Here is a 26,755-nt window from a genome sequence, read left to right on the forward strand (position 1 = left end):
CATGCATGTACAAACGTATCCAGACGCTTGCTTCCAGATCCTAGACCCCATAAAACGATAGGTGTGCGCTCTACAAAATCCCACAAAGTGCTCTAATCCATTCATCACGTCTAAGTCGTCTTGTCGTCTGCCTTGGGTTCCACCGGCTTAGCTTCGCCCTTGGGCACAAGGTTACCGTTATCGTCCCGCGGTATACGTTCCCAGCCCGTCTTAAACCTCTTCTTGCTTGCGTCGAAGCGAGGCAACGGATGCGCTTCGGTATTCAGAACGATTTGATCGAGTGGGAGGAGGTCGTCGGGGGAGAAGAGGAGGTACATGTATTTGAGTGTCTCGGCCTGCGTTGTACGTTAGCAAAGCAATTCAACAGTTCCAAAAATGTGGAGACCAAGGGGAAAAGAACTTACAAGCCAGAAACTCTCCATGTTGTCTCGCGACGGAGGAGGTACCTTCGTCACATCACCGATACTAGAGAACCCGCCATTGTCTTCCACAATGGTGTGTTTGACAAAAGCTTCAAACATATCCCAGCCCCATTCGCGGTAGATGTCGTCGCCGGTTATGCGCCACATGTACAAGAGCGATTCTACTGTTTCCGGTCGCTGGAGATTATGCGTATCAGCTGGCTTGAGGTCGAAATCGCTCTTCCAGCCCTCGCCGTCGGGGACACTGGTGTCGAGCTCGGATTTGGACGCGAGGATCTCGGTGCGGTACATCTTGGGCGGGTCGTCGAGCTGGAAGTAGGCGATTTCAGGGGCGAGACCTGTGGCGGTTACTTTGTACATGCCCATGCATGTTTTTGTGAGTTCGCGGGCGAGGGTAATGTCTTCTTCTTGTGCTTTGCCCCAGGTAGGTAGTTTGCGGGCGTCGGCAAGGGGGATGCCGCCAGTTGCGGCGAGGGCGATGGTGCCAGGTAGGAAACAGACGAGGTGGTCCATCTTGGGATGCAGTTTGCCTTCGATACCGCTTGGTCGCTCTGCTAGGACGGTGAAGTGGCTGTTCTTCGTGTATGTGAGGAGATGCTTCTTTGCGCCGTTGAGCGACTCGTTCCACATCTCTTGGTAGACTGGTTCTTGCTTCTGGGTCTGCAAGTACTGCTTGATGAGGTATTCGTAGTAGCTGTCTCCACGACTACCCCATCGGATCTCGCTTCCGCGGAAGGTGCCTTTGTCTGCGTAGATGAAGATGGGTAGCAGACCGTCTTTGGCACCGTTGTCGTCCACGACTTTCATTACTTTCTCAGCCACATCCCAGTAGTGTGCCTCGCCAGTAAGGAATGCCAGGTATTTCATCTCGAGTTGGAGAGTGGTTGCTTCGGCGGTAGATGACGCACCGCCGTCGGCGTGCGAGGCTTCGCCTTTGGCGTCTCTTAGGATCACACTGGCCCAGGGTACACCCGAAGGTGACTCGTACGCGCCCATGAGACGATCAGCCAGGTCGGTGGCTTTCTCCAGGAAAAGGTCCTCCTCGTTTGAGTTCTCAGGCTTCAGGCCCGGAAGTGTCTCTTGCAAGTAGTGTGCAGACAGCAGCCCACCAAGCATGCGTATAGTTGTCTCGAAGGTATTGACATCCTGCTTCTTGTCGTAATCGAGGCTCGTCGAAATCCATTGCCGTGCGTGGGTGAGTTCTTTAGTGAGGTTCATGATCATGAGAGTATCGAGTGCGTCCACGATGATCCAGCCCAGACCGTTGGGCTCAGCCATGTATCGTCCCTTCTTCGAAACAGGGTGGTACTCGTCGTAGCCCCAGCCATGCTCCTCGTACGCGTTCCAACTCAGTAAGAAAGCGTCCTTGACTGCTTGTCTCCGCTTCTCCCAATCAACTTTGCTCTTCTTTCCGGCAGCACTTCCACCTATATTTGACAACAAGCTCTTGCCCCTATCCTTCTCATCTTGTACTGTGCCCACGTTTGTGCCACCACTAGACCATCCGAACCAGTAGAACAGCCCCAGCACTACCAGTGCTATCAGCGACATGCCCCTCTTACTCCGCAGGAAGCCCTTCCTTCCCCTCGCACCACCGCCATATCCATAGCTTTTCCCCGAAGGCTTGTCCTTATACATTGGCAAGCCCTTTTCGTTCCCCGGTAGTTTGTTCCAAACATTATCTTCAAACTTTCGTTGCGCGCTCTCGAAATTGGGTACGTTGCGCGGGATGGCGAAGGACATATCTGAGTCCTGGATCGCCTGTTTCGTGGCCTCGACTGCCTGCTTGGTCGATTCGACGGCTTGCGAGGCTTTCTTGTTGGCGGCGTTCTGGAGGACGGCGAAGGCGGAGGGTGTCTTGAATGCTGTTTTGCTGCGGAGGTTGAACGGGTCGCGTGTCGAGTTCATGAGGCGGCGCGACGCGTAGTGCTGATTAAACAATAGACCAGGCGGAGCGAGTGTAGTTCACCCTTGCGAAGTCTGATAACTTGACATCTTGCTCCAGACTCCAGTCGACTTGGGAAGCAATGCTCAAAGCGCCCTCTGTCTGACTCGCCAGGTGTTCATTGCTCATCCCCGATGCAGATAGCTTGGCTAGACAGGGGTCCCGCATCTCAGGAAACATCAGCCACAGCGGAGTTCAATGGGGAAGCTCCACCCTCAAACCTCAGCCTCGTTGCGACTCGCAAGCATCGCTCTTCCTTGTGCTACAGACAGGACACGCGTACTCAGGCACAGGCACAGTATAGCCTCCTTCCGCACCCAAATTTAAATTCGGCACGATGAGGTACCCAGGTATATCAACAGCAGCTGCGATGCGGCGATGTATTTTCCAGAAGTACTCGAGCATTGTTCTTATGATCACCGCCCACCCTGCAGTATTTACGATTACCGCGTCTTGTCGTCATTGCTATTTACGCGTTACGTGATGGCTTGCTACACCAAGGACGAAGTGCGCTTCCTATTCTTTGCCCTCTTTTCCTGTCTACCTTTACACCGTTGTTTTCGTATTTCTCGCACACCTTCCCCGCCAGTACATAGAACAGAGACGCCTAGCATCGGAAAGGCACAGTCAAGAGTGCATCTACGGAAGAGCAAGACGAAGCGATACGATTCTTCATCTACCATAACCATCTCACCAAGCGAAACGCAATGCCAGGTGGAAGCATGAAGCGCATTCAGATTACACCAGACGGCTCGGGTCCACCTACGAAACTCGACACCGACGTCCCTACCTCTTTACCCGACGCCAAAGAAACCAAGATTCATCCCCAAAACGCCCCAGACGCTGCAACGAATGCCTCCCTCTTCTTCGTTGGAACTGCCACCACAATCCTAGAGTGGGAGGGCATCCGCATTCTCACTGATCCCAACTTCCTACATGCTGGCGATCATGTTCACCTGGGACCAGGCGTTGGTGCGACGAGACAGACCAACCCCGCCATCGATTTGGAAGAGCTACCGAGGATCGACGTGATTCTGCTGTCGCATTACCACGAAGACCACTTCGACCGAGAAGTAGAGGAGAAACTGTCAAAAGGTCTCCCGATCATCACTACACCACATGCCAAGGAATGCTTGACAGGCAAAGGCGAAGAGTCGTTCAAGAATGTGCATGCGCTAGACTTCTGGAACAGCTTGCTCCTAGATGTATCGCAGTCTGACCAACCAACCAAAAGTGGTCCGAAGCCTAGCATCAAAGTCACAGGTGTGCCGGGCAAGCATGTACCCCCAGGTCCACTGAACGTCGCGAACGATATTCTTGGCGCTGTACCACCTACGAATGGCTGGATGGTCGAATTGGGGTATTCGAATGGTTCTTCTAGCGACGGCAGCGATTTCGAGAACGGATACAGGATCTACATCTCCGGTGACACGCTGATGGTGGACGAGCTCAAAGAGATCCCTGAGCGATACAAGGACCAGAACATCGACCTGATGCTGGTCCACTTGGGAGGCACCACGATCCCGGGGCCTAAAATGCCATTGCTGATGGTCACAATGGATGCCGAGCAGGGTGTACAGCTCATGCAGCTCATCAATCCCGACCTGACGATTCCGATCCATTACGACGATTACGATGTGTTCCTGAGCCCGCTGGACGATTTCAAGAAGGCAGTGCATGCGGCGGGTCTGGATAGCAAGGTCGTATATCTGGACCGCAAGGATCAGTACAAGTTCAACGTGAAGCAAGGACAGAAGCCGAAGCAATCGCTGTATTAGTAGCCCTATCGGTAGTGACTCTGTAGCTAGCTGTTCAGCAAAATTGACCATGATACATGATGATTCTTGGTGCACGTCGGAAACAGGCTGTGGTGTTCGGAATGAAGTTTGACTTTTTTCATTCCTGGTGGTAACCCAGTGTGAAGGGTTCCGTGATGCCATTGAACAAAATTTATCCGTTGAGACGCCGTCCGCCCATGCCTTCGTGCTTCGTGCGCATCGTGCGTTGATGTCCTTGCACACTTCCGTCCTCAGTTCCTCATGCGTTCGATCCGTTTATGCGTGCTTGCCCTTGGGGTTCTTCTTGCCAACGTCGGTGATGGTAAGACCTGCGGTTGTTAGATTCGTGTCATTGGCGCTGCAGTATTGGGGATGTGCGTACCCGGGGGCAGACTCTGCTTGAGCTTCTCGGCCTTGTCGGTGTCCTTAAGAACGAGGGTGTAGACGTTTGTTGAGCATCGGACCTTGAACTTAATGTTGTTGACCTTCTTGTTCTTCTTTATGCGGGCGGCTGCGATAATGTCAGTCCAGTGCTCTCATCACGTTCGCTGCCTCGATCGTCGCAGGTCTCTGCGGCTCGCATTCATCGTGCACAATTCCTCCTCCTACTGCGACCGCAACCTCCCCCGGCAAAAGTGGTAGACGTACACTTGGCATCCTTGCGCCTGCAGATCTCGATGAACTGCTTGATGTCGGAAACTTCGGAAGGCATCTTGACGATTTGTGTGTGGACGGGTCGTTGGAGTTCGGGATCGTGAAGTTCGGAGACGCCTAGGCACAGGCCAAAAATGCTGTGGACTCGCTTGAAACGCACGGGCTGCGAAGGGGCTGCCCGTAAGCGTTGCTGCTTTGGGCCTGGTGGGGTGACGACGAGTGTGGCGTAAACCAGGAACGCCATGGCTGCGTCGCATGAAACAGTGCTGCCTACAACCCTATAACTGCTGCAATTCTTATCCAAAGTTCATCCCGCTTCTCGTCTCGCTCAGAACCCCTTGGATCTCTCTCCACACACGCATATACAAACAACTTCCACCCTTCAGCATGCCGACCCCCATCGATCGCGCGGTCCAACAACGTGTAGGTTACTCATGGCTCTCCTGGCATCTGCTTTACATAGTGGGCCTTCTACACGCCACTGCAGCCGTATACTAAGATTATGTAGGGCCCGTTCTTCGCTTTTGCTGCAGTCGTCGCTGGTGTAGCAGCATGGAGCATCTGGGGACAAGACATCTTCCCTAGTCAAGACCCTACTGGCGGTACGTCATTCTGAACGTCTTCATCGGCAAAGCGTCTCTCAAGTTCAGGTTTGCTGACAATGATTTCAGACCCAGAAACATGGACACACGATCAATGCGTTACCTGGCTCAAGCACGTAAGTTCTCTAAAGCCTCGGTGTGACGAAGGGCACATGATAGCTTCGGCTACCTTTCAGCGATGAATGTCTTCTTCACACTGAGGTACACGCCGTTGATCTTGCTTATGCTAACGCCACATCAGAGAAATTTACATCCCTCCCCTGTTGCAACAACCGCTGAGCTATTAGAGCGGATCAAGGCGAATATGAGGGTCGCTAGGGAACGAACACCAGGTCAATAGATACGTGTAGCGCAAGAATCTATCCAAATCAATCAAGTTGCAGGCTTAGTTACAAACTTCCAGCACCGAGAGACCCTTTGACTCATGAGCCGGACTGAATGTCGACTAAGCCCCCCTAACTCCTGCAGAACACCTTGGTAGTTGCCTGGCTGAGCCATTGCTCACCGATTGAACGCCAAATCAACCTCGAATATCTCCAGGCCTCACCATAATTTTCCCACCATAACTCCTGCAAAACACCTTGGTAGTCGCCTCGCTGAGCCGTTGCTCACCGATTGAACGTCAAATCAACCTCGAATACCTCCACGCCTCATCGTATTTCTCGCCAAACAGCTCCCGCAGAATACCACGGTAGTTGCCCGGCTGAGCCATTGTCCATCCATCCAACGCATATAAAAACTTGACTTCCTCCCGGCCTCATCACATCGCATCAACGCCGTACTCCTTCCAACACACTTTTGGCCCGTTTCCACAAATTAATTGCCATCGTCAGCCTTCTTGAACTCCTGCAGAACCTCAACGCTAGTGCTGTAGTGCTCAGCCTCCTCGGTGTAAGCGCTTTCCTCTTCCAGCATCTCTCTGTTGAGACGATCCAGCTCCTCGGCCATTCGCTGCTTGTAGGGGCCCATCTGTTCATCGATTTCAGCCTGCTTCTTGGCGGTCTCCGCACGCCTCTTGCGCATATCATCGAGCTTTTTACGCTGATCTGCCAGCTGGCGCTCGATGGAAAGCGTCTTGGGTGTTGATGAGCGCGGAGCTGTAGGCAAGGTAGAGGGTGGCAAAGACGTCGGCACGGGCGTAGGTACGGACTTCGCACGCTTTGGCTCCGGTGTCATACCATTGGCGGTGGTAGATGAACGTTTGACTGGTACGACTGCCACTGGGGGCGTATCTGACTTCTTCTGACCGTTGGTAATGTTGGTAGTGACAGGTGCTGATTTCGCGGTCGCCTTATTTGCTGGAGTGATGGGCGTTTGCGGAGGCTGCTTGGTAGTCGCCTTGGCTACGGATACGGACTTCTCTGCGTGCGCGTTTGCCGGCTTAGTGCTTGATTCTGGAAGACTGGATACTTTTGCGATCATGTCGGCTACCGGTACAGAAGGCGCAGCGGCGATCTTTTCTGTAACTTTCTCACCACCGCTATCGGAAATAGAGGTAGATGTGATGTTATCAGTATCTCCATTGGCAAGTGCCTGATTGGGCGCCGCGGTCGGTTGTTCGGAAAGTGCAAGGGTCTTGTTCTGGGTTTCTGAGCTCATGGTGCCTTCAGGGGTCTTTGGTTTGGGTCCAGATTTCTTCTGAATGGGGCTGGAGATCTATAGGTAGGTATTAGAAGTAGGCAAAAATTAGGCTGAGTCAGGAGTCAAGGTGATGCGAAGATGGAGGCGGAGGGAAAGGTAAAGTTATGGAAACCTTTCTCTTACCTTTGGGGCTGTCTGTGCGCTTTTCGCTGGCGTCGTGGAAGGCATTGGCGATTCGGATCGCGACGAGGCATCTCCGTCGTTTTTCGATGGGGGCTTTGCGCCTATGGTCAGAGGAGGAAGAGGTTCCAGCACTAGAGTATGCGCTTCGCCTATATCTTTGTCGTCAGGGTCGAAAGTCATGACCATGTCGCGGTCGAGAATGTCGTCTGGATCACCATGTTAGCCGCACACTTGAGAAGAGTCAGACATGCTAACCTTTTGTTCGATAGTGGAAGCGAAATATAGCCCACGGCTCTGTACCTGGGCGTCTCGCATCCGCCCTACGCTGGTAGATTTTCGGTTGATTATCCTCCAGTGGAGTAGTGTCCTTCTCGAAGTTCATCCTGAAAATGGGAGCTATGCGGTTGTAGCCTACTTTCTGCTCGATACCGCCCGTATCCCTGTCTTTTACATCACTTCCGTGGGCGTAGTACTTCTTTACTTTGCCAATTTCGTGCCAGTCTCCCAGTTGGCGGGTGATGTACAGTCGCAGCTCCATGGTTCCGATGGTTTCTGGGGCGTCGTCTTGGATCGTAACAGCATGCTCGAGTGGAACTACCGTAATGGCGGTATCGATGATGCCTTTTGTGGTCTTGTAAAGAAAGGTTTCGGTGTCGACTTTCCTGTTGTGTAGGATCACTGACTTAGCCACATGCGAGCCGGCTTTACGGAGTATACCGTCTACAAACGTGTCATGGGCTACAGCCAAAGTCTGTGATTTTGTTAGAAAGTTCTGATGAGTTGATGTAAGTGATAGTTACCTTGCCGGAGAACCTGCCGCCCACTTTAGGCTGATGGCCCTCATCGATGGGTACATAGCAGCAAATTGCGTTGTCTCTCGGGTCCACGTACTCTCCATATTCCTCGAGAGCCTGAACCTGACCCTTGACATAGATATTGACCTGGGCCTTTCTGTCGGTATCCTTCTCAAGAACTCTCATTCTTGGAAACGTTGTTATGTGACGAATGTTTGAAGTGACCGAGATATTTCTCGCGTGGACCAAGACTCAGCTGGATATCAATGCGAAGTAGCCGTTGGATCGAGGAGTACGGAAGTCGTTACTGTAGTATATCTGATGATGCAAGCGAGTTGGGTACGTCCGTGTCAGTTGGAAGAGGACGTGTCTGAGCGGCAAATCAGATCGTTGCTCGCCAGCAGGGTCTCATATGAGTAGTACTGATAGTGCGGAGGGTCGAGGATATCTGGAACTATGAGCGCCTCCACCGCCGACTGTGGCGCTTTGGGGCTTCGGTAGTCGCGTGCCTGCTGTTTTGGGCCACTAGGGGCAACGTGAGCCTGGAGAAGAAAGCTTGGTATGAGACCGAAGATAATATAAGATATCCGAGATGGGAAGGGGTGGAGAGAGAGGAAGAGGGTGCGTCTCAAAGATTGGGAGACCTGATGAAGACGGCAGAGTGGTGAGGTGAAGGTGAGAATAGTCAGGTGGGTGACACATGCTAGAGAAACGCTGTGATGCCAGGGACTGCCACGTCTGCCAAAGCATAAGTGAGAGTCACCTTAGGAGCGCTCATATACTCAGACAAACGTGACGGCTTATGTGAGTAGAATTCTTATAGAGCGCACCAAACCTAGTCTGCTCTGCGGAGCAGCACACTATCAAGAGCCCAAATGCTATACAAGGTCCTGGAGCAACTCCACATGAATCACTCCTTGTTCTCAGGGCGACGATTATGACTGGCTTGAAGCTTTCTAACAGAAATATGTGGATCCTGCCATCGCTATGGCCCGACACGAAAGGGCAATGGGCATGCTGCGGGCAGTTCGTGTTGACGGTGCCATTGTTCGCTACTGGGATGATCAAAACAATCTACTCACCCATAGATGTGAGCTCCTCCATGGCTACCTATCAGATGATTTTGGTGTGGGATGAGATACTTTGTGCTGTGCGAATCGTAGCCCAGGCGATCACATGCAAACGGACTCGTGATGAATTAGGCAGGCGCGGTGACTGTGAAAATGGAAAGACTCATCCGGAGAAGAGAAGCTGCGAAAACGAGAAGAAGCATTTATGGGAACGAGTGAAAGACATTGTGCCCTGCGTCGGAGATAATAGAGAGAGCGAGCCGCGGCGGAAGGACGGATGTGGTCATTCGCCAAGCGCGGTTTCTTCCTTCGGTTCGGATGCATTTTCGGGGGACGGCAGCTTCAGCTTGTTTCTCTCCACCTCAAATCCCTCACCACCAGCCCAACGCCGCAACTCCACCATGTTGTCGAGGACCTCCCAAAGAACAGCGCAGGTACGAGCATGTCTATGCGCCCGCAATTGGCGGGCGCGGTCGGAATTCGAGTGCTAATGCGCCTGTGCAGACGCTCCTGCGGGGCGCGAAGCCTGCCTCCCGATGGGCACCCGCCATGGCTACCCGCTGTACGAAGACCACGTGAAAGATATCCAACAATGCAGAGTCTAACGCGGCGACAGCAATGGCCACGGTCACCCAAGACATCTTCAAGCCCACCAAGTTCGGCGGCAAATACACCGTTACCCTGATTCCTGGTATGCGCGATAGCCGCCTATAAATGGACATAGATTCTGAACATGCGCAGGTGACGGTATCGGTGCTGAGGTCTCCGAGTCGGTCAAGGAGATCTTCAAGGCGGACAACGTGCCCATTGAGTGGGAGCAGGTCGACGTCTCTGGTGTCGACTCTGGCAACGTCCACTCCGAGGAGCTCCTCCGCGAGTCCATTGCTTCGCTCAAGCGCAACAAGCTCGGTCTCAAGGGTATCCTCCACACGCCCGTCGAGCGCTCCGGCCACCGTTCCTTCAACGTTGCTCTCCGTCAAGAGCTCGACATCTACGCCTCCATCGTCCTCCTCAAGAACATCCCCGGTTACGAGACGCGCCACAAGGACATCGACTTCTGCATCATCCGTGAGAACACCGAGGGTGAATACTCTGGTCTCGAGCACCAGTCGGTCAACGGCGTCGTCGAGTCGCTCAAGATCATCACCCGTGAGAAGTCGGAGCGCATCGCCAAGTTTGCGTTCGCCTTTGCGCTCGCCAACAACCGCAAGAAGGTTACCTGCATCCACAAGGCCAACATCATGAAGCTCGCCGATGGTCTGTTCCGCAACACCGTCAAGAGGGTTGGTGAGGACTACCCCACTCTCGAGACCAACGACATGATTGTCGACAACGCCTCCATGCAGTGTGTCTCAAGGCCCCAGCAATTCGACGTCATGGTCATGCCCAACTTGTACGGAGGTATCCTTTCCAACATCGGTGCTGGTCTCGTTGGTGGTCCTGGTATCGTCCCCGGTTGCAACATGGGCCGCAACGTCGCCGTTTTCGAGCCTGGATGCCGTCACGTCGGTCTCGACATCAAGGGCAAGGACCAGGCCAACCCCACTGCTCTGATCCTGTCCGCCGCCATGATGCTCCGTCACATTGGTCTCGATGACCACGCCAACCGCATCTCGCAGTCCGTCTACAAGGTTATTGCTGACGGGTAAGTTCAAATTTCAGATGAAGAGCGACATGTGACTAACATTGACTAGTACCGCCCGCACACGCGACATGGGAGGCAACACCACCACCCACGAGTTCACGCGCGCAGTCCTGAACCAGATGGAGAAGGCATGATTTAGCCGTCATGATCTTCGTGTTTGCTAAGCTTTGATCTAGCGCGATGATACCGTCACATCTAGGCCTCGGCTCACATTGGGTTAACCTAGGATATGGAGCAATAACATATTTTCTTAACGATTGGACGCAATGGCACTTGTACAACTACCAGCTGGAATGTGAATAGAGCTGTACTTGTAGGTGGTATATAGCATGCTGCATGATTGAATTGACCATTCTTATACCCTCGTGAAAATGCCAGACCCAGAACTCCGTGCTATGCGTAACATCGTCATCGTGATGTGGGTATATCTAGAATTGGATCCTCCTCTTCCTGCCAGTGTACTTGGACGAGGCCTTGACGACCTTTCCTTGTCTCTCCATCTGCTCCTTCTTCTTCATGATGTACGCCTTGCTGCCCTTGCGTTCCTCGCCCCTCTTCATGCCCTTGGCTTTTCTCCGTGCATCTTCGACGTCGACGCCGTCCATACCCCTCACAACGCCCGTGATGTCGCCATCCAGCGCGCCACCACCCACGGTCAGAACAAGATACGTCTTCGCGCTCTTGGTCCCCATATCGTCCTCCAAAAGACCTGCACCGAAACCAGCCTTGATCGCCGCCTGCGCCACCATCTTCTTCTGCGCGTCGTTCTTAGGATAGAACTGGCAAACAGCCCTCCCTCCCCTCTTCAGACTCGCATAAAGCTGGTTGAAGAACCTCGATAACCTGCCCGCAGGACTCTCCTCGCTCGTCTCAGCATTGCACAACCATTGGACCGCACTAATGCTAATCGCTGCATCGAAAGTTCCTGGTCTAAATGGCACACCCTGCCCCGCATCTGCCAGCAGCAAATCCCCTTCTACCTCTTTCTCCAGCGCAACGCCCAGCATCGATGCGCTGATGTCGAAACCAATCCATACGTGTGGGCCGCCGGGTGTGCCTTGTTCAGCCGAATGCGACAGGATCTCGCCGCTGAGACCGGAGCCGCAGCCGACGTCGAGGATCATGGATGGCGAGGTGAGCGCGAGGAGGGAGAGGGCGCGGTGGGTCATTGTGGATTGGATCTTTTGGATACGGGAGGAGGTTGTGTATTTGCGCGATTCGGAGTCATTGTAGAAGAGGTCGGGTGGTCTGTATATGTGTAAGCACTGTGTTCTTCGCTATGCGATTTGTGGTGTTGGGAGAATTGCGTACAGGATGTCTTCGGGGCGCGACATGGTTGCGGTTGGTAACTCTGAATCGTTGGACAATTGACTGTAGCACTCTTCTTATCGCGTGGAAATACGGAACTTGTTTGCGCAGTGATTGTCAGAAGCGAGCGTGTCTGTCAGTTGCTCGACGCACCTTCAGCCAAGAGTTCGCACGACTTTTTGGAGTTGGACCCCACACTCTGGCGCGGGTCCACGGGTTTCTCCGCTAGCCTTGATGCCACCTTTGGACTGACCTCATCGTGCCGCGGCCAAACTTCCAGCCTTCCACACTTCATCTCTCTTCGCATTCCCCTGAAGTGTGCCAAAAGTCAACATGTGGATATTACCGCTGCTTGGATATGTCGGCGTTATCCTGGGCTTCGCGTTCCTGACGCTTGCGATAGGTACTTTGCTGTGATGCTCTCGGTCTTTGGCTTCATGGGGCTAACGCAACGTAGCTTCCGGCCTGTACTACCTTTCTGAACTCGTGGAAGAGCATACCGTCTTCGCGAAGAAACTGCTCTACCGGCTCATCTATGGCGTCGTTGGCATACAAACGCTCCTTCTCGTAGTCGATAGGTTTCCAATTGGGCTCAGCGCATTGAGTGTCGGGTCGCATTTCATCTATGCGCAGAACCTAAGGCGATTCCCTATCGTCAAGCTCACGGACCCACTCTTCTTGGCCTCTTGTGGTATGCTATGATGCTTGGAAGTCTCTACTGGCGCAATGCTGACCATCATCTCCAGCTCTTGTGATTGCGAATCACTACCTGTGGTTCCGCCACTTCAGTGCTCCGCCGGCAAACTCGTACTCCTCGTATCCCTACTCTCGTGATGCCAACATTCCTACCTTCACCGAAATCGCATCCTACTTCGGCCTCTGCGTCTGGCTAGTCCCTTTCGCCTTGTTCGTCTCCTTGTCTGCCGGCGAGAATGTCCTCCCCTCGATGGGCTCGGAGTACGCGACCGGAGATGGTAGCAGCTACATCACGCCAGGGACAGCACCAGCATCTTACGGAACCGGAACCGGAACAGGCATTGGCGTCGGTGGAGCCAGTAGCGGCATGGAAGGGAAGAGGAGGGCGAGAAGTGGAACAAACGCAGGCATGGCAAAGGCTGTCGTCACTGGCGTCAGAGAGTGGGTTGGAGAGACAGGAGAGGTTATGGGTTTGTGGAAGGGTGAGAGGACGCGGCCGACATTCTAAGAGCTGGGTCTCTATGGGATATGATTGTACGAGTAATGTGGATGCTTCATGCAAAAGGTTGTTGCGGACTGGTCGGTTTGCCTACGTGCCTGCACTTGTGTCTTTTCACTTTGCGAAAATCGCTCCATTGTCGTGAAAAGCGCCAAACGATATAGCGCACGCGACTTGCCAACCCACAGGCCTTCACTTTGTCTCACCCCACTTCCCACCTCAACTTCGCGTCACAAGACACTTTTGGGGATCTCTGACTTACTATTCCTACACCTTCATTCGCGATGGACGACGTACATCCCTCACGCACGTACAAGGTGCTTCCGGTGCCCCAGGTACCCCAGATACCGATGCTGCAGCGCGAGACTGCGTCTATCCAGCCAGAGAAGATCGACACGCGCAGCGCTCGCAATCTCTTGTGCAAGGTCTTCAAGAAACCCTACGCTCATCCACCTGCTGCGAAGAAGTTGCAGGCCAATCATGTTCAATTCCTACTTGAGACGCCTATCGGTCGCGACTTCAATCTGATTACCGCCGCTGGTGTGGAGTTCAAAGTACATTCTGTCATGTTGATTGGCGGCCCGAAGGCTTTACAGGAGGGACTGTTTCCTGGTGGTGTAAGCTTTCCCGTCTTGATATTTACTATGATTGAGACTAACACGACCAGGCAACAATTCCAAACCCACCAGAGTTCGTCAACCTGCCGCCTCACTTCCATCCTATCCTCATGGACCGAATCGTCAATTTCATCTACACATCGGACTATCTGGTCGTCCGGGACGGTAGCAAGCAGCTCATTCAGAAGAACTTCAAGTTCTATCACGCAACTGTTATTCCAGATGTCAACCCGCCCACCGCCGCTACGACCGCTCTAGTCGACATCCACGACTACACCTTCCATCTCCACATGTACGCTCTGGCTGAAGAGCTCGACTACGACGCGCTGAAGTCAGCTGCCCACACTAAGCTCGTCCAGCTCTTCATTAACGTGCGCAACGAAACTCCCTCCGCGATCAAAGACGCCATCAACGCTACCTTTGCCCCGTTGGGTAGCCCATCTCGTATCTGCAAAGACGAAGACGGCATGTTGCAGCAACTAGTCGTAGCAGCCGTCCTCGCGCACGAATTCAAGACCTGGACCGAAGTAGACCAAAAAGCATTCAGCGACGACATCCAAGGTCCTGAGTACGCCGACTTCTGCAACGCCTACAACATGGTCAAGGGCGCGAACCAGGATCTTATAGAGATCGGAGATACTGCTAGGTCATTGGCGGCGGAGCGCAAGGCGGGTATGGAGCGCAGGAGGGCAGCTAAGAAGGCCGGTGTTGGAAACGTGGATCAGAGTAAGCTCATGGTTGGAAGCGGCTCGCCTTTGAGCGTGTTGAGCGCGCGGCCTGCAAACATGAAGGATAAGTTCAAGAGGCGTGTAGAGAAGCGGGGTGTTAGTTCGGTTGCGAAGGTGGATGGAGATGAGGATATGGATATGGAGGTTGACTAGACTGCTTGTCTCGTGGCGAGATGTGCACCCTGGAGTCTACGTTGACCTTACGTCGTCTACTTTGCATGCTTTCGTCTTGATGTAGGCTGCAGACCCGTTTGGGGGTTTCTTTATAAGAGATGCTTTCCCGGTTTAACTTGCCGAGCTTGAGATAGTACGTGATTTGCAATGAAATGATGGCAACAACCTGCGGGGTTATAATTAACCAAACGCTTTGTATTTCTGCTTTTGTTCGTGCGCAGGTGTTGATTATCTAGGCAGGGGGCAAGTGAGAGGTGCAGTTGCTTGGTGAGAGGACCTAAAGCGGAGGCGCTCGCTTCCGACTTCCGCCCGAACGCCTACATCATCTTTTCCCGCCCTTACACATCCCCGCCAACGACAAATAATTCCAACCAGCCAATCACCTCATTGTTGATATTGATCGAGCATCACTAGCCATTCATCGGTCGTTCCCATTTTTGCGAAATCAAGCCGCGCTTCGGTGCCGGCTGTCATGGCTTGCAACAGTTGGGAGAAGCTGTGTAAGGCTCAGCGCGACTACCCAAAAGCGAAGTTCGCAGATTCGTTCGTATCAAAATCGCTCAAGAAGACGCCCAAGAACCCATTTCTCTTGGTATGTCAGTCGACATCGGAAATTTCATTCTCAGGCTAATTTCGAGCAGGCATGGAAAGCTCGGTTATGTCTTGCATTGAACAATGTGGACACCGATGTAGCAAATTTGGTACAACAGGCCTGGGAGCAGCCAGGGGTGAACGACATTCGGCTGCTGTCCTACTTATATAAGATCTTAGCCGACGCTACGCGAAAAGATCAGGACAATAACCTAAACATCAGCGGAGTGGGCGACGGGAACCTCAAAGTTTGGCAACGTGCTGCGAAAGCCTTGGGACGCAAGGAAGACCGTCAAGATCTCTGGTCTGCTCTAGCGAATGTGGCATTGGCAGAGGAATGCTGGGAAGACTTCCGCCTGGTACGTAAGAACCCGGCATCTGGCCACGACCTGATTGTATCTCGACACCTTTGAGAATGCGCATCTTCGCGCGCCTTCTCGCTACCATATAAGACTACAACAGGGTGATATTAGATTTGATACTAACGCTTGACAGGCTGTCTTTCACTACAGTAAAGAAACCAAGGAGGGCGCTGGATCAACACCTGCAAAAAAGCATGCCCACTTCACGCAAACACTCGCTATTCAACTCGCAGCCGAACAGCAGCGTGGGCTTCCTCAGGGCGAGATGAAAAGCAGATTTCAATTCGACCTGGCTCGTAGACTTTTGAAGCAAGCATACGAGGCGGCTCCAGATGACCCCATCGCTTTCAAGGATATACGCGACTTGCGTTTTATGGGCGAGATCTTCGCGCGGCAAGCGAAGTGTAGCGAGCTGTTCGAACACTGGAACCACCCGCCTGCAGCCCTCCAGGACCTTATGACGAAACATCGGGGTGACTTGTGGGGCATGAAGATTAGACTTGCACGGCAGAGCAAAGAATGGTCTCTACTTGAAAGCCAGTGTCTTGCGTACATTGAGCGCATTACATCACAGCAGGAAAGGTATGTTGAGTTGGCGGCGAAGTGTAAGATCGTAAAGTGGCTGCGGGTTGCTGGAGCGACTTCCAAACCCTACATTTTGCTGACGTCCTTAGCCTTCGAGAGACTTGTGCCTGGAAGAAAGATATTTGGACATCCTTATTAGCCGCCGCGTACGCAACACGCTCCGCTGACGATGCTGTTCGCCTGATCTCCGATATCACAAGTCGTACTTTCAACCCGGAGGAGTTCCAAAGCCAAGACCGCCCCTTGAGACTTGCGTACATGACACTTCGCCAGAATGTCGCTCCAGGAACTCCAATGCTGGCCGGATGTAAGACGTACTGGAAGAACCACGCGAACCTTATCACATGTTACGCAGATATTCGACCATTCCTAGACGGCATGACCTCAAAGGACCGAGGAGAGCTCTGGGAATTTGCGGAAAATCACTACGAAGACGCGAGAAAGTTGTTGGCACAGAATCAGTACCCGGCTCAAGACTGGATTGTTCATTGCGGCAATCGTCTCAAGATGTGTTATCTTTTCTGGATATCACTCTCGACGCCATCTGCTCAAAGGTGGCAAGGGCTCATGGAGGTACCTTTGATCGCCGCATTGCGTGCCCCTCAGTTACGGACACCCAGGTCGCCTGAAGGTTTTGTCGCAATATACACACTCCTCTGGATTCACCAAGAAGCTATGCGCAACGAAGAGCCCGATCATCCCTTCGAAAATACGCCAAACTCACGAGTTCTCCTTCAAGCTGCAATGTTAGCGCGCCATTTGGTGGCGAGCGATAAAGAAAAGCAAAACAGACCGCTGGCACTACTTGCTGCACGGCTGCACCTAAACCTCGGTCTAGGGAAATCCGCTTTCCAGTTGTACAGCCACACCAAATGCAAGGAGATGCTAGTGCATACTTTGTCACCATATGTTCTGTCACGCATCTCACTGACACATCCATTTGGTGCCAAAGGCTACCAAGGATTCTCAGCCGAAGAGGAACTAGGAAAAGCTGTCGGGACAATGGAGAGGATGGAACGCAAGCTTAATGAGGCAGTATGTTCTGATCTCCAGTCGCTTCCATGGGATCAAGCTATGGAACTCTTGGCCGCGAAACGGGATTTCAAGTCGAGCTTGACAAAGCACATATGCAACACAGAGAGCCGTCGCATAGCACGACTCAAGGGTGAACCGATCGATAACATTCCTGTTATCGACTCAAGTAGTATGTTGCACTCGTTTCGAACCTGGAAACTGGCTAATCCATGCAGGCTACCGGAATATCAAGGATGTCGTGGATAGGACCATATTCCCCAACTACGAGCACAGTCAGCATCCTGGACCACTTTCATACATCATGCCCAACGGCCTTCCTGAAGTTCATTGGCTGGCCAAGAGCCTTGATATCTGGGACGCGAGCAGTAGATTTCTCTATAGAGAGACACAGGTGTTGGAGTTCCAGGGCAAATGGATACACCAAGTTGCCATGCCTCCGGATCATGCCTGGGAGACTGAGCCTGACATGACGCTTGCGGAATACCAAGTTGAGGACACATGGGAGGCAATCAATCTCATCGTTAGGACGATGACCTTGCCAGAACTTTCCTTCGAGGCGCTTCCTGGGGCGCTGGAAGCACTTCTGCTGGAGGTTTCCACGATGCGACGTGCAATGGAGAAACTGCGTATGCCTGGCGCCACGCACCAAAAACCCGAAGACGAACCCACCATGTTCCACGAGAATATGCTAATGTCCTGCTATACCAAGTTCGAAGTCCTGCGCGCACTCATCAAGTTGATCGAACACCTACGCGAGAAGGTCATCAATGCGAAGACCCACCGCATGAAGGCCAAGTTGCCAAAGAACTGGGTCAATGACATGGAAACTGAGACGAAGAGTTGTTTCGAGGCGGTACGAGATGTGGCGCATAGCTACATCAATCTCATCGAACAGAGAGGTCGTGCTGCGATTAAGGCGCAGGTACGGTGGGGCAAGACGGGCGAGGCACTGAAGCATGTGCTGAGTGACGACGATGTTGACTTCTACGCAACTGAATATGTTGATAGCGCATTACAGGCATGGAGGGGTGTGCTACAGGTTAAACTGAAGTAGACGGGCAGATTACAAATACATCTCGCTTATCATCCCGCATGCCGGCCTCCTCAGGCGAGGTTCTGCGAGGATATTCTAGCTCGATTATCAGACCACCTCAGACAAGGAAAAAACTGAACAGGTCTGCAGACTACAGTAAGACAAAAACTTGTAATGTAGGTGACCCAACGTCAACGTAGCCCTAGAGACTCCGGGGTATTTAGCTTTGTCTTAGGTTGGCGTGAGACTAATACTTTCCTCCACTTGCCTGCGAAGAGATTATGGCAATGAATGGCGACTGATACATCTCAGTGAAATGTTAGATATGATTGAACAGTCGGGTGTGCGCCTGAGTTGCGTCGCATTGAGATTGCTGTATTTTACGTTGCTCTTGACTCAATACTGCTGCTTTCCTGCACTTCACAGCTAAATGAGGGAGGACACACTGCGCATCCTCGCACCTTCACACTCAATTCTGAGCAGCGACTGTCACTTACAATACTCTTTCCAATCTACGTCAGATCCAAGTGCTAGCGCTGCTTGTTTAAAATGCAGCTCACCTCGTGAACTCTCCAGGCTCCCGTGTGCAAACGCAAACGCTGTATTCGCATAACCCAACTCACTCGCGTTCACCTCATTTTTAGCTCCGCCATCGTTACTCTTCCGCTATTCACCGAGGATTGCTTCGGAGTCTCATTATCACCGCCCACTTGGCTTTTCGTTTTCCTCCACTTCGTTGCACTCTCGCCGCTTGCTTCTGCACATCCCTCGCTGTCTACACCACGCAAGCTCTTCGCCATGGCCTCCAATCCCACGGGGAAAACGCCTTGGACAAATTCGCTGTCGGGACCCGGTTCTACCTCTGGCAACCAGTCAGTAGATCACACCGACGACGAGCTGGGTGAACGTACGAACTCCGACTCGGCGGCTTCCTCATCGTCAGCTCACGGTTCTGCCTCTGGCGAACATCCAGATGAGCCCTTCATTGGCCCGCTCCCTGAAGGCACAGACTGCCCGACATCCTCGTTGCCAAGTCACGGTTCTGGCCTCAGCGCTCTACCGTCCTCATCGTCAGATCACCAACCAGATGGACGCAACAAGAACGCGCTTCCTGAACGTACAGATTCACTCGCAGATCCTGGCGGCCCACGGAAAATAGGGACGGACTTATCAAACATGACGGAGGATGAGAGAAGGAAATGGGCTTGGGAACTTGCCGACCCCAATCGCAAACCCAAATCCAAACCCGTCAGGCCCGACCCCAACAGCCACTACGTCTCTCCCGAGGGTAAAGTAGTCGCCACGAATAGCTCTCAAGATATCTTGCTAACTTATTACTAGTATGTAACTCCCTTGCTATGCTTTGGCAACGCGGTTCTGAGACACTCTACTACATGTAGCCCCCTTGCTATACTTTGGCAACGCGGTACTGAGACATCTTTCTATGCGTGCTAACAGGTTGACAGACGTTTCAAACAGCGATGTACGATCTCACCGGAGATATAAACCTGAGACCCAAGGGGCATTCGAGCGGCAAGTGGCGCTGTTGCAAGTGTAACCGTCGCCACAAGGTCTACGTTCAACCACATATCCTCCACCCACTCCACGTTCTGAGCTGCGAATGTACCCACCGATCGTGTGCTAAGTGCAAACTGGAGGAACATCCTGCCAATTATCCTGCGCCAACCCGGCCACAACGGTCTCCTCGGGTTCTGGTCAAACAGTTCCAACCGATGAACGACCCGGAGGTGATCCATTTGTCTGAGGACAGCGCCAGGGCTATACGATTTGGCGTCGTCTGCGAAGGCTGTGGTCGATCGTGGCGCGCACGGAGAGTCCCAGTCGAGTTCAAGAAGACACCGAAGAAGTCGCTCCTAGAACGTCTACCTACGCTCCCCAAGTTCCCAAAAAAGCGCGGTGGTGGTGCACCCACTTTGAAGGACCTGCGATCTAGTCGATCGATGAGCAACCTCCACGATCCTACTCAGTCACGTTCTCAGGCTGCGCCGCCGGCCGCTTCCAGGTCCAGCTTCGACCTCCAAACCCTTCGGAAGTCGATGAAGAAACTGCATGGGGTACAAGCTGAGCCGGTTCCTGTCAAGTTCGTGGGCATCAAGTGTCTCTGTACTATGACTACTGCAGACACTTCCCTCTGTTTCCAGATCATGGATAAGCCGGAGGACCACAACCAGACCCAATTGGCGAATCAAGTGGCGGCACGCAAGCCGGCTGGCCATGGCAGCACACCGGCAGACACTGCGAGAGGTCATGGTACCCCTACCTTGACGTTGAGGGGAAAGAAGCACGAAAACCCGCTCATGAGCAACCTTGTCGCCTAGAAGGACGAGAGCAAGAAATTCCTCCATGATCTCCTGCCAAAACGTCGGAGGTGAGACCGGTCAGAGTGAGACCTTGGATGGGGAGACAACGTTGGTGAGATTGGTGCATTAGGCCGAGATTTGAGGCCGCAGGAACCAGGTTTTGTCGAATGTTACCCGTGTTCTATCTTTCTTGCACGTCATAGAAAGAAAAAATTGAACAGGTGCTCTACTGTCTACATTAGTATAAGAGTTGAAGTTTACACATTGCCTACAGCAATGTAGACTTCTGGGAGGTAGATGTTCAGTTTTTTCTGTGTACAAGGTGCTTTCTTGTCTGTTCCGGTCAGAAATTGGAGATGCACTATGCAAGTGCTCGGGGATTGGCATGTTCATTTCTTTCTTGTTTGGGCGTCGCTGGAAATCGTAGGCAGACGTGGTTTGACTGTTCATATGGGCTTTTGAGTCTGTCGATCGTTGTCAGTCAGCATCCCGTGCGCTAGGCGATAATTAGGCCCTTTTTGACTCCATGGTTGATCCTGATGTGATGTTGCACCTGTGACTGCATCGCCACACCGGGTTCCTCTTATGACTAGGGCTTCTCTTAACGCGGGCGTCAAGGCGTGATCCACATTCTTTATGTGGGGAAGGTATTACTCGGTGCTAATGTGATTAACGTGCTCCAGCCTCTTCGCGCCCTTATGTGAGCTTCAGCCTTAGCGGTGACTGCCATCTACTCATCGCGATAACTCTGCCGGCCAAGTCAGTGACCTCGTACACCAATACCAACATCACCAGATCACTTACTCAATAAACTAGTGTGTAGCTGTGTGACTAACACGATTGCTTCGCGTGGTCCGGGTAACTGCCTTGAATGGCAGCCTCAGACAGCCTTGCCGCAGACGCCACAAAGAGAACGAACGAGACACCAGCGGCACTGCCCCGATACCGATCCAATGTATGAGCAATATCCTAGACTGAAGAAGTCGGTGTGTGAAGAATCGCGCGCGTGCAGTGTATGGCATGAATTACCGCCATGCGAACCGTCAGCCGCCCTGTTGGGGTCTGCGCCTCAACCTTGTGGATCCCAGGCGCCAAACATCCAGGCAGCGTCAATGAAGCGCAAATAAAGAGGACAAAGCGATGCGCATTGTGAAGTATCTGTCCCCATCATTCCAGTCACAGTTTCGTATCACAAACAACATCTGAGTCGATTGCGTTGCCAACAGTATCCGTGTGCGATTCCGTTTGCATCGTTCCACGACTGCCCCGAGACCCCAGACATACCGGCCTCAAGGGTCCAAGCTATGTCATTGGCCCGGTATGACTAGACCCCACCTAAAAGCATAAGAACCACGGAATTGACTTGCATTTCCAGCTCCCACACTTTCCATCAGCCTTCTTCCTACACCCCTACAGCCCGAGCAGCTACTTTCCCTACCAATTCCGGAGTTTTCACCGCCAAAAACCGACTGCAGCAGTTGACAAGCCAGTTAACGAAGAGCTCAATCATGTCCGAGATGCCCGAGAAGTCCCAAGATAAGAACAAGACTACCAACAGCGAGTCGACTAAGGAAAACAAGCCTGAAAAAGATTTCATGGGAAGAGAAAAGATTGGGGATGCCCAGCTTCCAAAGTTGCCAACACCGCCACGACACAAAGATTGGGTGCACTCTACCCCTAAGAACTCGACTCCAGGTTTTAATGCCGTGAATCCGCCTCCATACCAAAGATTCAACGTCTTTACCGCTGGTAGTATAGAGATGGGTAAAGCGGTCAAGTGGCAGTCGCTCATGGCAGAGCTACTTTCGGACCTACCCATCACCGTGTGCGATCCACGACGACCGAACAAGGATTGGGATCCAGCCATGGCTCGCGTTCCCGATCGTAATAAACTTACAGGAATGCGAGCACAAATCGATTGGGAACTGGACGCGCAAGATCAAGCAGACGTCATTTGCTTCTTCTTCGATGTCGACACCAACAGCCCAGTCTCTCTGCTCGAGTTGGGTCTGTTCGCTAAATCCAAAAAGGTGGTGGTTTGCTGTGACGACCGGTACCATAAATGGGACAACGTTCAGATAACGTGTGAGAGATATGGGATCCCGCATGTCAACACGTTTGCGGAACTGGAGATAGAGGTCAGAAAGATGCTGACGAAAAACGGCATGGAACTTGACGGCAAGGGCGACTTGATCGGACCGAATGTTCATAGGCCCAAGCCTAAGTCGCATGAGACGTCGGAAGCGCAGCTTGAGGCGGACAAGGCTGCGTTGCAGAAGCAGGTCGATGAGCTCAAGGCGATGCTGGCGACACAGTCGAAGATGTGATCAAAGTGAGCTGCATTGGCTCTGGTTTGACTGGCGTTGGTGGAGTTTCTGTCTATTCAATAATAACCAGCGTGGGGGGGATGTCTCAATTACTGGTACAGCCCCGATTCGGCTGTATCACATGTCTCTCATTTATACATGTCACTATACCGAGAATTTCTTACCCAGTGGCTTTTTTACCTTCTCAGAATAGATGAATAAACTGATGCCCCCTCCGGCTCAGGTCAAACTCTCCGCTTCACTGGGTTGATGGTTTCCCTCTATGTGCCATCCCTAACAGACAGAGATATCACATTGCGGCATCTATGTGATGTTGGGCTTTTCGTAATATGTGCTCATTAAAGCACCGTAATCATGAGTTCACATGGACTACCGCCTTGCTAACCGCATGTATGTCTCTTCCAGCAGGCTCGAAAGGGGGACTCGGACCACATGCCATCCTTCCTTTTTCCCGAGTCTCTTCTCGGTTCGGAATATGCCATGATCCAGCAAACCTCCCTCCACAGATCTTCCCCACTGTCTTCCCCCAAAGGCAAAGCAGCGTTACGTACACGCCAAAGTCCGATGTCTGATTGATGTGATTACACTAGACTATTGAAGCATGTAGTAGTACTTCCAACTACATGCTTCAATAATCTAGTGTAATCACATCAATCAGACATCGGACTGAAGGAACCGGTGCGTGCCCCGGGGCCATGACTGTCAAATGCGCTGGATGACAAGATCAGACCCAGCATGTCTCTTTGGCGCTTTAGCAGTCGCGCAAGCCATCGTGCCCAAAATAAGCCTCGAAGACAGCATAATGGCCAAAAGGGTGGACAGTCGACAAAGTCATACACCATCTCAACGACATCGCCAATACCGCAGTGATACACTCTCTGCCGACTCCCATCACCCACCCTCAACCTCAACCTCAAACCCAACTCTAACCCACAAACTACACCCCACACACCCAACCAACACCTCCTTCTCGCCCCTCTCCTCCGCATCCTCCAACTCCTCTTCTAGTATACTAAACCCCTTATCTGCACCACACCGACACGCTCGCGTCCACGTCGTCTGCCCTTCTGCCCCTTGTCCTCCTTGCGCACCCATAGACGCAGATGTATCCACATCACCCCCCTCCCACATCTCAAAATCCTCCAAATCAAGCATTTCAAGCCCAAGCACAAAATCACTCGACAACTGCACTTCCCCCCTCGCACCCTCCTTGCCCGTCGTCGTCGTCGTCGTGATCAGCCCATCGCCATGTCGCAAGAACCAATTATCGTATTCGGATTTTGAGGCTGCGTTTGCGAGGGTTGTGTAGGCTTCTTTGACGTCGTCGACTGTGTATGCGGGTTTCGTCTTCGTCTTCGTTTCGTTCGTGGTCGTGGTCGTGGCGGCGACGGCGCTGGCTTTATCTGGATGCGCGGCTAGCAGGGCGAGTTTGTACGCTCGGCGGAGCTCTGCTGGATTGGTCTGCTGTTTCGAGGTCCAGCCTGGCGCGGGCAGCTGCAGGATGTGGTAGTAGTTCTTGGTGTAGGCCATGGTTTTCTGACTTTGCGCGGCGGTTTGTGGTTTAGATGGGTCGTGCGGTTGGTAGCAATAGGGCTCTAGGGAATGAAATTCTTTGCAGGGAATTATGAGCGCCGCTCGCCCTTGGAGGGCTGGTTCGGAACTTTTGCCATACGCGACGCGACATGAGAAACGGAAAAGTTGGGCGGGGAGGTCGCTCGGCTCCAAGTGGTGGGGCGGTTCATCCCACGGGGTCTGGCACATGGAAAAGGACCGATCAGAGTCCAGATCGACGACATATATGCACGTTGCAGTGAGTCAGAATGGACGCGCCTCGAGTTTTAAGTGATATCACGGCATAAGAGTGCAAGATTGAAGTAGCGATTCCTTTGGCTAGCTAAGAGTGCAGTATGATGACATTAAGCCCTCCAGAGCTTTGCGTACTGCTCTACCGGCCATCGAAACTGATGTCCTGACTCCCAGAATCACCAAAAGGATGTCAAACATCTCTGTCGGCATAGGATCGAGGTGTTTATGTGCTGCCAAAACGAAAACATGGGGGAATTGAGGGTAGCATCCGACGTACCGAACGCAGCCCTATCTCGCCGGTAGCAGCCCAAGACTCTCATGAGGAAGAGCTCAGAAGTACTAGAGTCGTGTGCGGAACGCGACCCCAGCACGCTGCGTGCTCGATGGGACAGCGCTGGCAATAGGAGAGTAAAGGGAAATACATTCAGTCATGGGGAATTCGACCGTACCGAACCGCTTGCTGCCAAAGCCAATTTTTGAAATCACACAGAACACGTACAACTCCGTAGGACACTCGCTGCCGGCCTCCTTCGTCTATTCGAGAACAGATGACGACGGCTGAGGATACACAAGGTCGAGAGAGGGAGAGTGTGCTTAAGCGGCGGGGGCAGGGGCGGCAGCAGGAGGCTGCTCCTCGGCCTTGGGCTCGGATGCAGCGGGTGCGTCCTCAGTGGTCTTGGCCTCCTCCTTGGGTGCGTCGGTGGTGGCGGCGGCCTCGCCCTCGTTGCCGTCTGATGACGTCCAGAGAGTGAGGTTGTCACGGAGGAGCTGCATGATGAGGGTGCTGTCGCGGTAGGACTCCTCGGACAGAGAGTCGAGCTCAGCGATGGCGTCGTCGAAGGCCTGCTTGGCAAGGTGGCAAGCACGGTCCGGTGAGTTCAAGATCTCGTAGTAGAAGACCGAGAAGTTCAGCGCAAGGCCGAGACGGATGGGGTGGGTGGGTGTGAGCTCAGTCTGGGCGACATCGGTGGCCGTCTGTGTTGCGGGATTAGATGGTTTCATGTTGCTGGGTAGCCATTGCGTCATACCTTGTAAGCCTCGTGTGCAGCGGTCGCAGCGACCTTGCGCTTCTCGCCGGAAGCGAATTCGGCAAGGTAGCGGTGGTAGTCGCCCTTCCTGTGCCGGTGTTAGCCCTGTTTGCAATGAAAACAGCGGAGAAAGCGGTGTGGACGCACATCTTGTGGTAGAAGACCTTGGACTCGCCAGACTCGGCCTTGGGGATGAGAGAGTCGTCGAGGACGTTGAGGACATCCTGGCAGACCTGCTCAAGCTCGGTCTCGATCTTCTGGCGGTAGTCGCGGATGGTGCCGACGTGCTTCTCAGAGCCCTTGGACTCCTCCTTCTGCTCGATGGACGAAATGATGCGCCACGACGCGCGTCGGGTGCCGACAACGTTCTTGTAGGCGACAGACAGAAGGTTGCGCTCGTCAACGGTGAGCTCACCGGCGACCTATGCTGCGTTAGCCGGGCGCTGATGGGAGCCTGCGCTGTGGCGGGCGCCTGCTCGTTTAGGAGCGGATGCGGTCGGGCATACCTTGGCGACTTCCTGCGAAACAATCAGCATGTGAGTTGGGGTGAGCAGCGACGGACGGGCAAACTGACCTTCATGTAGGTAACCATCTCTGCACGACTGTTAGCTTGCGCGGCCAGCGGAGGGAGCGCGCGGAGACTTACCATCGTAACGCTCAGCCTGTTCGCACAGCCGGGCGAGGAAAGTCTTGCTATTGCGACGTCAATTACTGGCGGGCGCCGTCTCGGGCAGCTGTCTCGTACCTCTCACGCTGCGGACGGTTAGCCTGCGTTGCTTGCTTGGGGATTATCGGGGCTCAGAGGGGCATCCCGCCGGGGACAGTAGCGGGGGGATGGGGCAGAATCAGCACGACGTACCTCAGTCGCCATTGTGATGGTTGAGTTGGGGGGGTTTGTGGTAGTCGGGGGACTGTGGGGGGTGGTGCAGGTGCGTATGGAAGGATAGACGGTGGGCGGAGTTGTTGAGGTG

General features: G+C 53.1%; 13 protein-coding genes across 13 annotated transcripts; 7 read left to right on the forward strand and 6 right to left on the reverse strand.

The window, feature by feature from the left end:
• Positions 1 to 110: 110 nt before the first annotated feature.
• J4E79_008414 (uncharacterized protein) lies at positions 111 to 2,330 on the reverse strand (the record flags this gene model as incomplete). The annotated part of the gene is made up of 2 exons (XM_049357271.1): positions 111 to 335; positions 405 to 2,330. The coding sequence occupies 2 exons, from the start codon at positions 2,328 to 2,330 to the stop codon at positions 111 to 113; spliced, it is 2,151 nt and encodes a 716-aa protein (XP_049208169.1).
• A 744-nt stretch (positions 2,331 to 3,074) lies between these two features.
• On the forward strand, positions 3,075 to 4,145 carry J4E79_008415 (uncharacterized protein; the record flags this gene model as incomplete). The annotated part of the gene is made up of 1 exon (XM_049357272.1): positions 3,075 to 4,145. One exon carries the CDS (start codon positions 3,075 to 3,077, stop codon positions 4,143 to 4,145), a length of 1,071 nt encoding a protein of 356 aa, XP_049208170.1.
• A 276-nt stretch (positions 4,146 to 4,421) lies between these two features.
• J4E79_008416 (uncharacterized protein) lies at positions 4,422 to 5,043 on the reverse strand (the record flags this gene model as incomplete). The annotated part of the gene is made up of 3 exons (XM_049357273.1): positions 4,422 to 4,474; positions 4,528 to 4,656; positions 4,794 to 5,043. 3 exons carry the CDS (start codon positions 5,041 to 5,043, stop codon positions 4,422 to 4,424), a joined length of 432 nt encoding a protein of 143 aa, XP_049208171.1.
• Positions 5,044 to 5,186: 143 nt separating this feature from the next.
• J4E79_008417 (uncharacterized protein) lies at positions 5,187 to 5,741 on the forward strand (the record flags this gene model as incomplete). The annotated part of the gene is made up of 4 exons (XM_049357274.1): positions 5,187 to 5,222; positions 5,308 to 5,401; positions 5,471 to 5,517; positions 5,643 to 5,741. 4 exons carry the CDS (start codon positions 5,187 to 5,189, stop codon positions 5,739 to 5,741), a joined length of 276 nt encoding a protein of 91 aa, XP_049208172.1.
• A 476-nt stretch (positions 5,742 to 6,217) lies between these two features.
• J4E79_008418 (uncharacterized protein) lies at positions 6,218 to 8,145 on the reverse strand (the record flags this gene model as incomplete). Its single annotated transcript, XM_049357275.1, has 4 exons — positions 6,218 to 7,057; positions 7,166 to 7,371; positions 7,466 to 7,916; positions 7,966 to 8,145. The coding sequence occupies 4 exons, from the start codon at positions 8,143 to 8,145 to the stop codon at positions 6,218 to 6,220; spliced, it is 1,677 nt and encodes a 558-aa protein (XP_049208173.1).
• Positions 8,146 to 9,647: 1,502 nt separating this feature from the next.
• On the forward strand, positions 9,648 to 10,808 carry IDH1 (isocitrate dehydrogenase (NAD(+)) idh1; the record flags this gene model as incomplete). The annotated part of the gene is made up of 3 exons (XM_049357276.1): positions 9,648 to 9,720; positions 9,771 to 10,674; positions 10,724 to 10,808. The coding sequence occupies 3 exons, from the start codon at positions 9,648 to 9,650 to the stop codon at positions 10,806 to 10,808; spliced, it is 1,062 nt and encodes a 353-aa protein (XP_049208174.1).
• A 294-nt stretch (positions 10,809 to 11,102) lies between these two features.
• J4E79_008420 (uncharacterized protein) lies at positions 11,103 to 12,008 on the reverse strand (the record flags this gene model as incomplete). Its single annotated transcript, XM_049357277.1, has 2 exons — positions 11,103 to 11,922; positions 11,986 to 12,008. The coding sequence occupies 2 exons, from the start codon at positions 12,006 to 12,008 to the stop codon at positions 11,103 to 11,105; spliced, it is 843 nt and encodes a 280-aa protein (XP_049208175.1).
• A 307-nt stretch (positions 12,009 to 12,315) lies between these two features.
• Positions 12,316 to 13,186, forward strand: J4E79_008421 (uncharacterized protein; the record flags this gene model as incomplete). The annotated part of the gene is made up of 3 exons (XM_049357278.1): positions 12,316 to 12,385; positions 12,440 to 12,673; positions 12,729 to 13,186. 3 exons carry the CDS (start codon positions 12,316 to 12,318, stop codon positions 13,184 to 13,186), a joined length of 762 nt encoding a protein of 253 aa, XP_049208176.1.
• A 275-nt stretch (positions 13,187 to 13,461) lies between these two features.
• On the forward strand, positions 13,462 to 14,675 carry J4E79_008422 (uncharacterized protein; the record flags this gene model as incomplete). The annotated part of the gene is made up of 2 exons (XM_049357279.1): positions 13,462 to 13,794; positions 13,845 to 14,675. The coding sequence occupies 2 exons, from the start codon at positions 13,462 to 13,464 to the stop codon at positions 14,673 to 14,675; spliced, it is 1,164 nt and encodes a 387-aa protein (XP_049208177.1).
• Positions 14,676 to 15,168: 493 nt separating this feature from the next.
• On the forward strand, positions 15,169 to 18,323 carry J4E79_008423 (uncharacterized protein; the record flags this gene model as incomplete). Its single annotated transcript, XM_049357280.1, has 5 exons — positions 15,169 to 15,288; positions 15,338 to 15,646; positions 15,783 to 16,231; positions 16,324 to 17,438; positions 17,485 to 18,323. The coding sequence occupies 5 exons, from the start codon at positions 15,169 to 15,171 to the stop codon at positions 18,321 to 18,323; spliced, it is 2,832 nt and encodes a 943-aa protein (XP_049208178.1).
• Positions 18,324 to 19,100: 777 nt separating this feature from the next.
• Positions 19,101 to 20,641, forward strand: J4E79_008424 (uncharacterized protein; the record flags this gene model as incomplete). Its single annotated transcript, XM_049357281.1, has 2 exons — positions 19,101 to 19,595; positions 19,769 to 20,641. The coding sequence occupies 2 exons, from the start codon at positions 19,101 to 19,103 to the stop codon at positions 20,639 to 20,641; spliced, it is 1,368 nt and encodes a 455-aa protein (XP_049208179.1).
• A 3,483-nt stretch (positions 20,642 to 24,124) lies between these two features.
• J4E79_008425 (uncharacterized protein) lies at positions 24,125 to 24,480 on the reverse strand (the record flags this gene model as incomplete). Its single annotated transcript, XM_049357282.1, has 2 exons — positions 24,125 to 24,135; positions 24,156 to 24,480. The coding sequence occupies 2 exons, from the start codon at positions 24,478 to 24,480 to the stop codon at positions 24,125 to 24,127; spliced, it is 336 nt and encodes a 111-aa protein (XP_049208180.1).
• Positions 24,481 to 25,350: 870 nt separating this feature from the next.
• On the reverse strand, positions 25,351 to 26,655 carry J4E79_008426 (uncharacterized protein; the record flags this gene model as incomplete). The annotated part of the gene is made up of 8 exons (XM_049357283.1): positions 25,351 to 25,731; positions 25,785 to 25,872; positions 25,932 to 26,206; positions 26,291 to 26,302; positions 26,359 to 26,378; positions 26,431 to 26,477; positions 26,530 to 26,537; positions 26,644 to 26,655. 8 exons carry the CDS (start codon positions 26,653 to 26,655, stop codon positions 25,351 to 25,353), a joined length of 843 nt encoding a protein of 280 aa, XP_049208181.1.
• Between the last annotated feature and the right edge of the window lie 100 nt (positions 26,656 to 26,755).

The sequence above is a fragment of the Alternaria viburni genome (genome assembly GCF_023758015.1).
Source record: "Alternaria viburni strain BMP 2772 chromosome Unknown scaffold_20, whole genome shotgun sequence".
NCBI lineage: Eukaryota > Fungi > Ascomycota > Dothideomycetes > Pleosporales > Pleosporaceae > Alternaria > Alternaria viburni.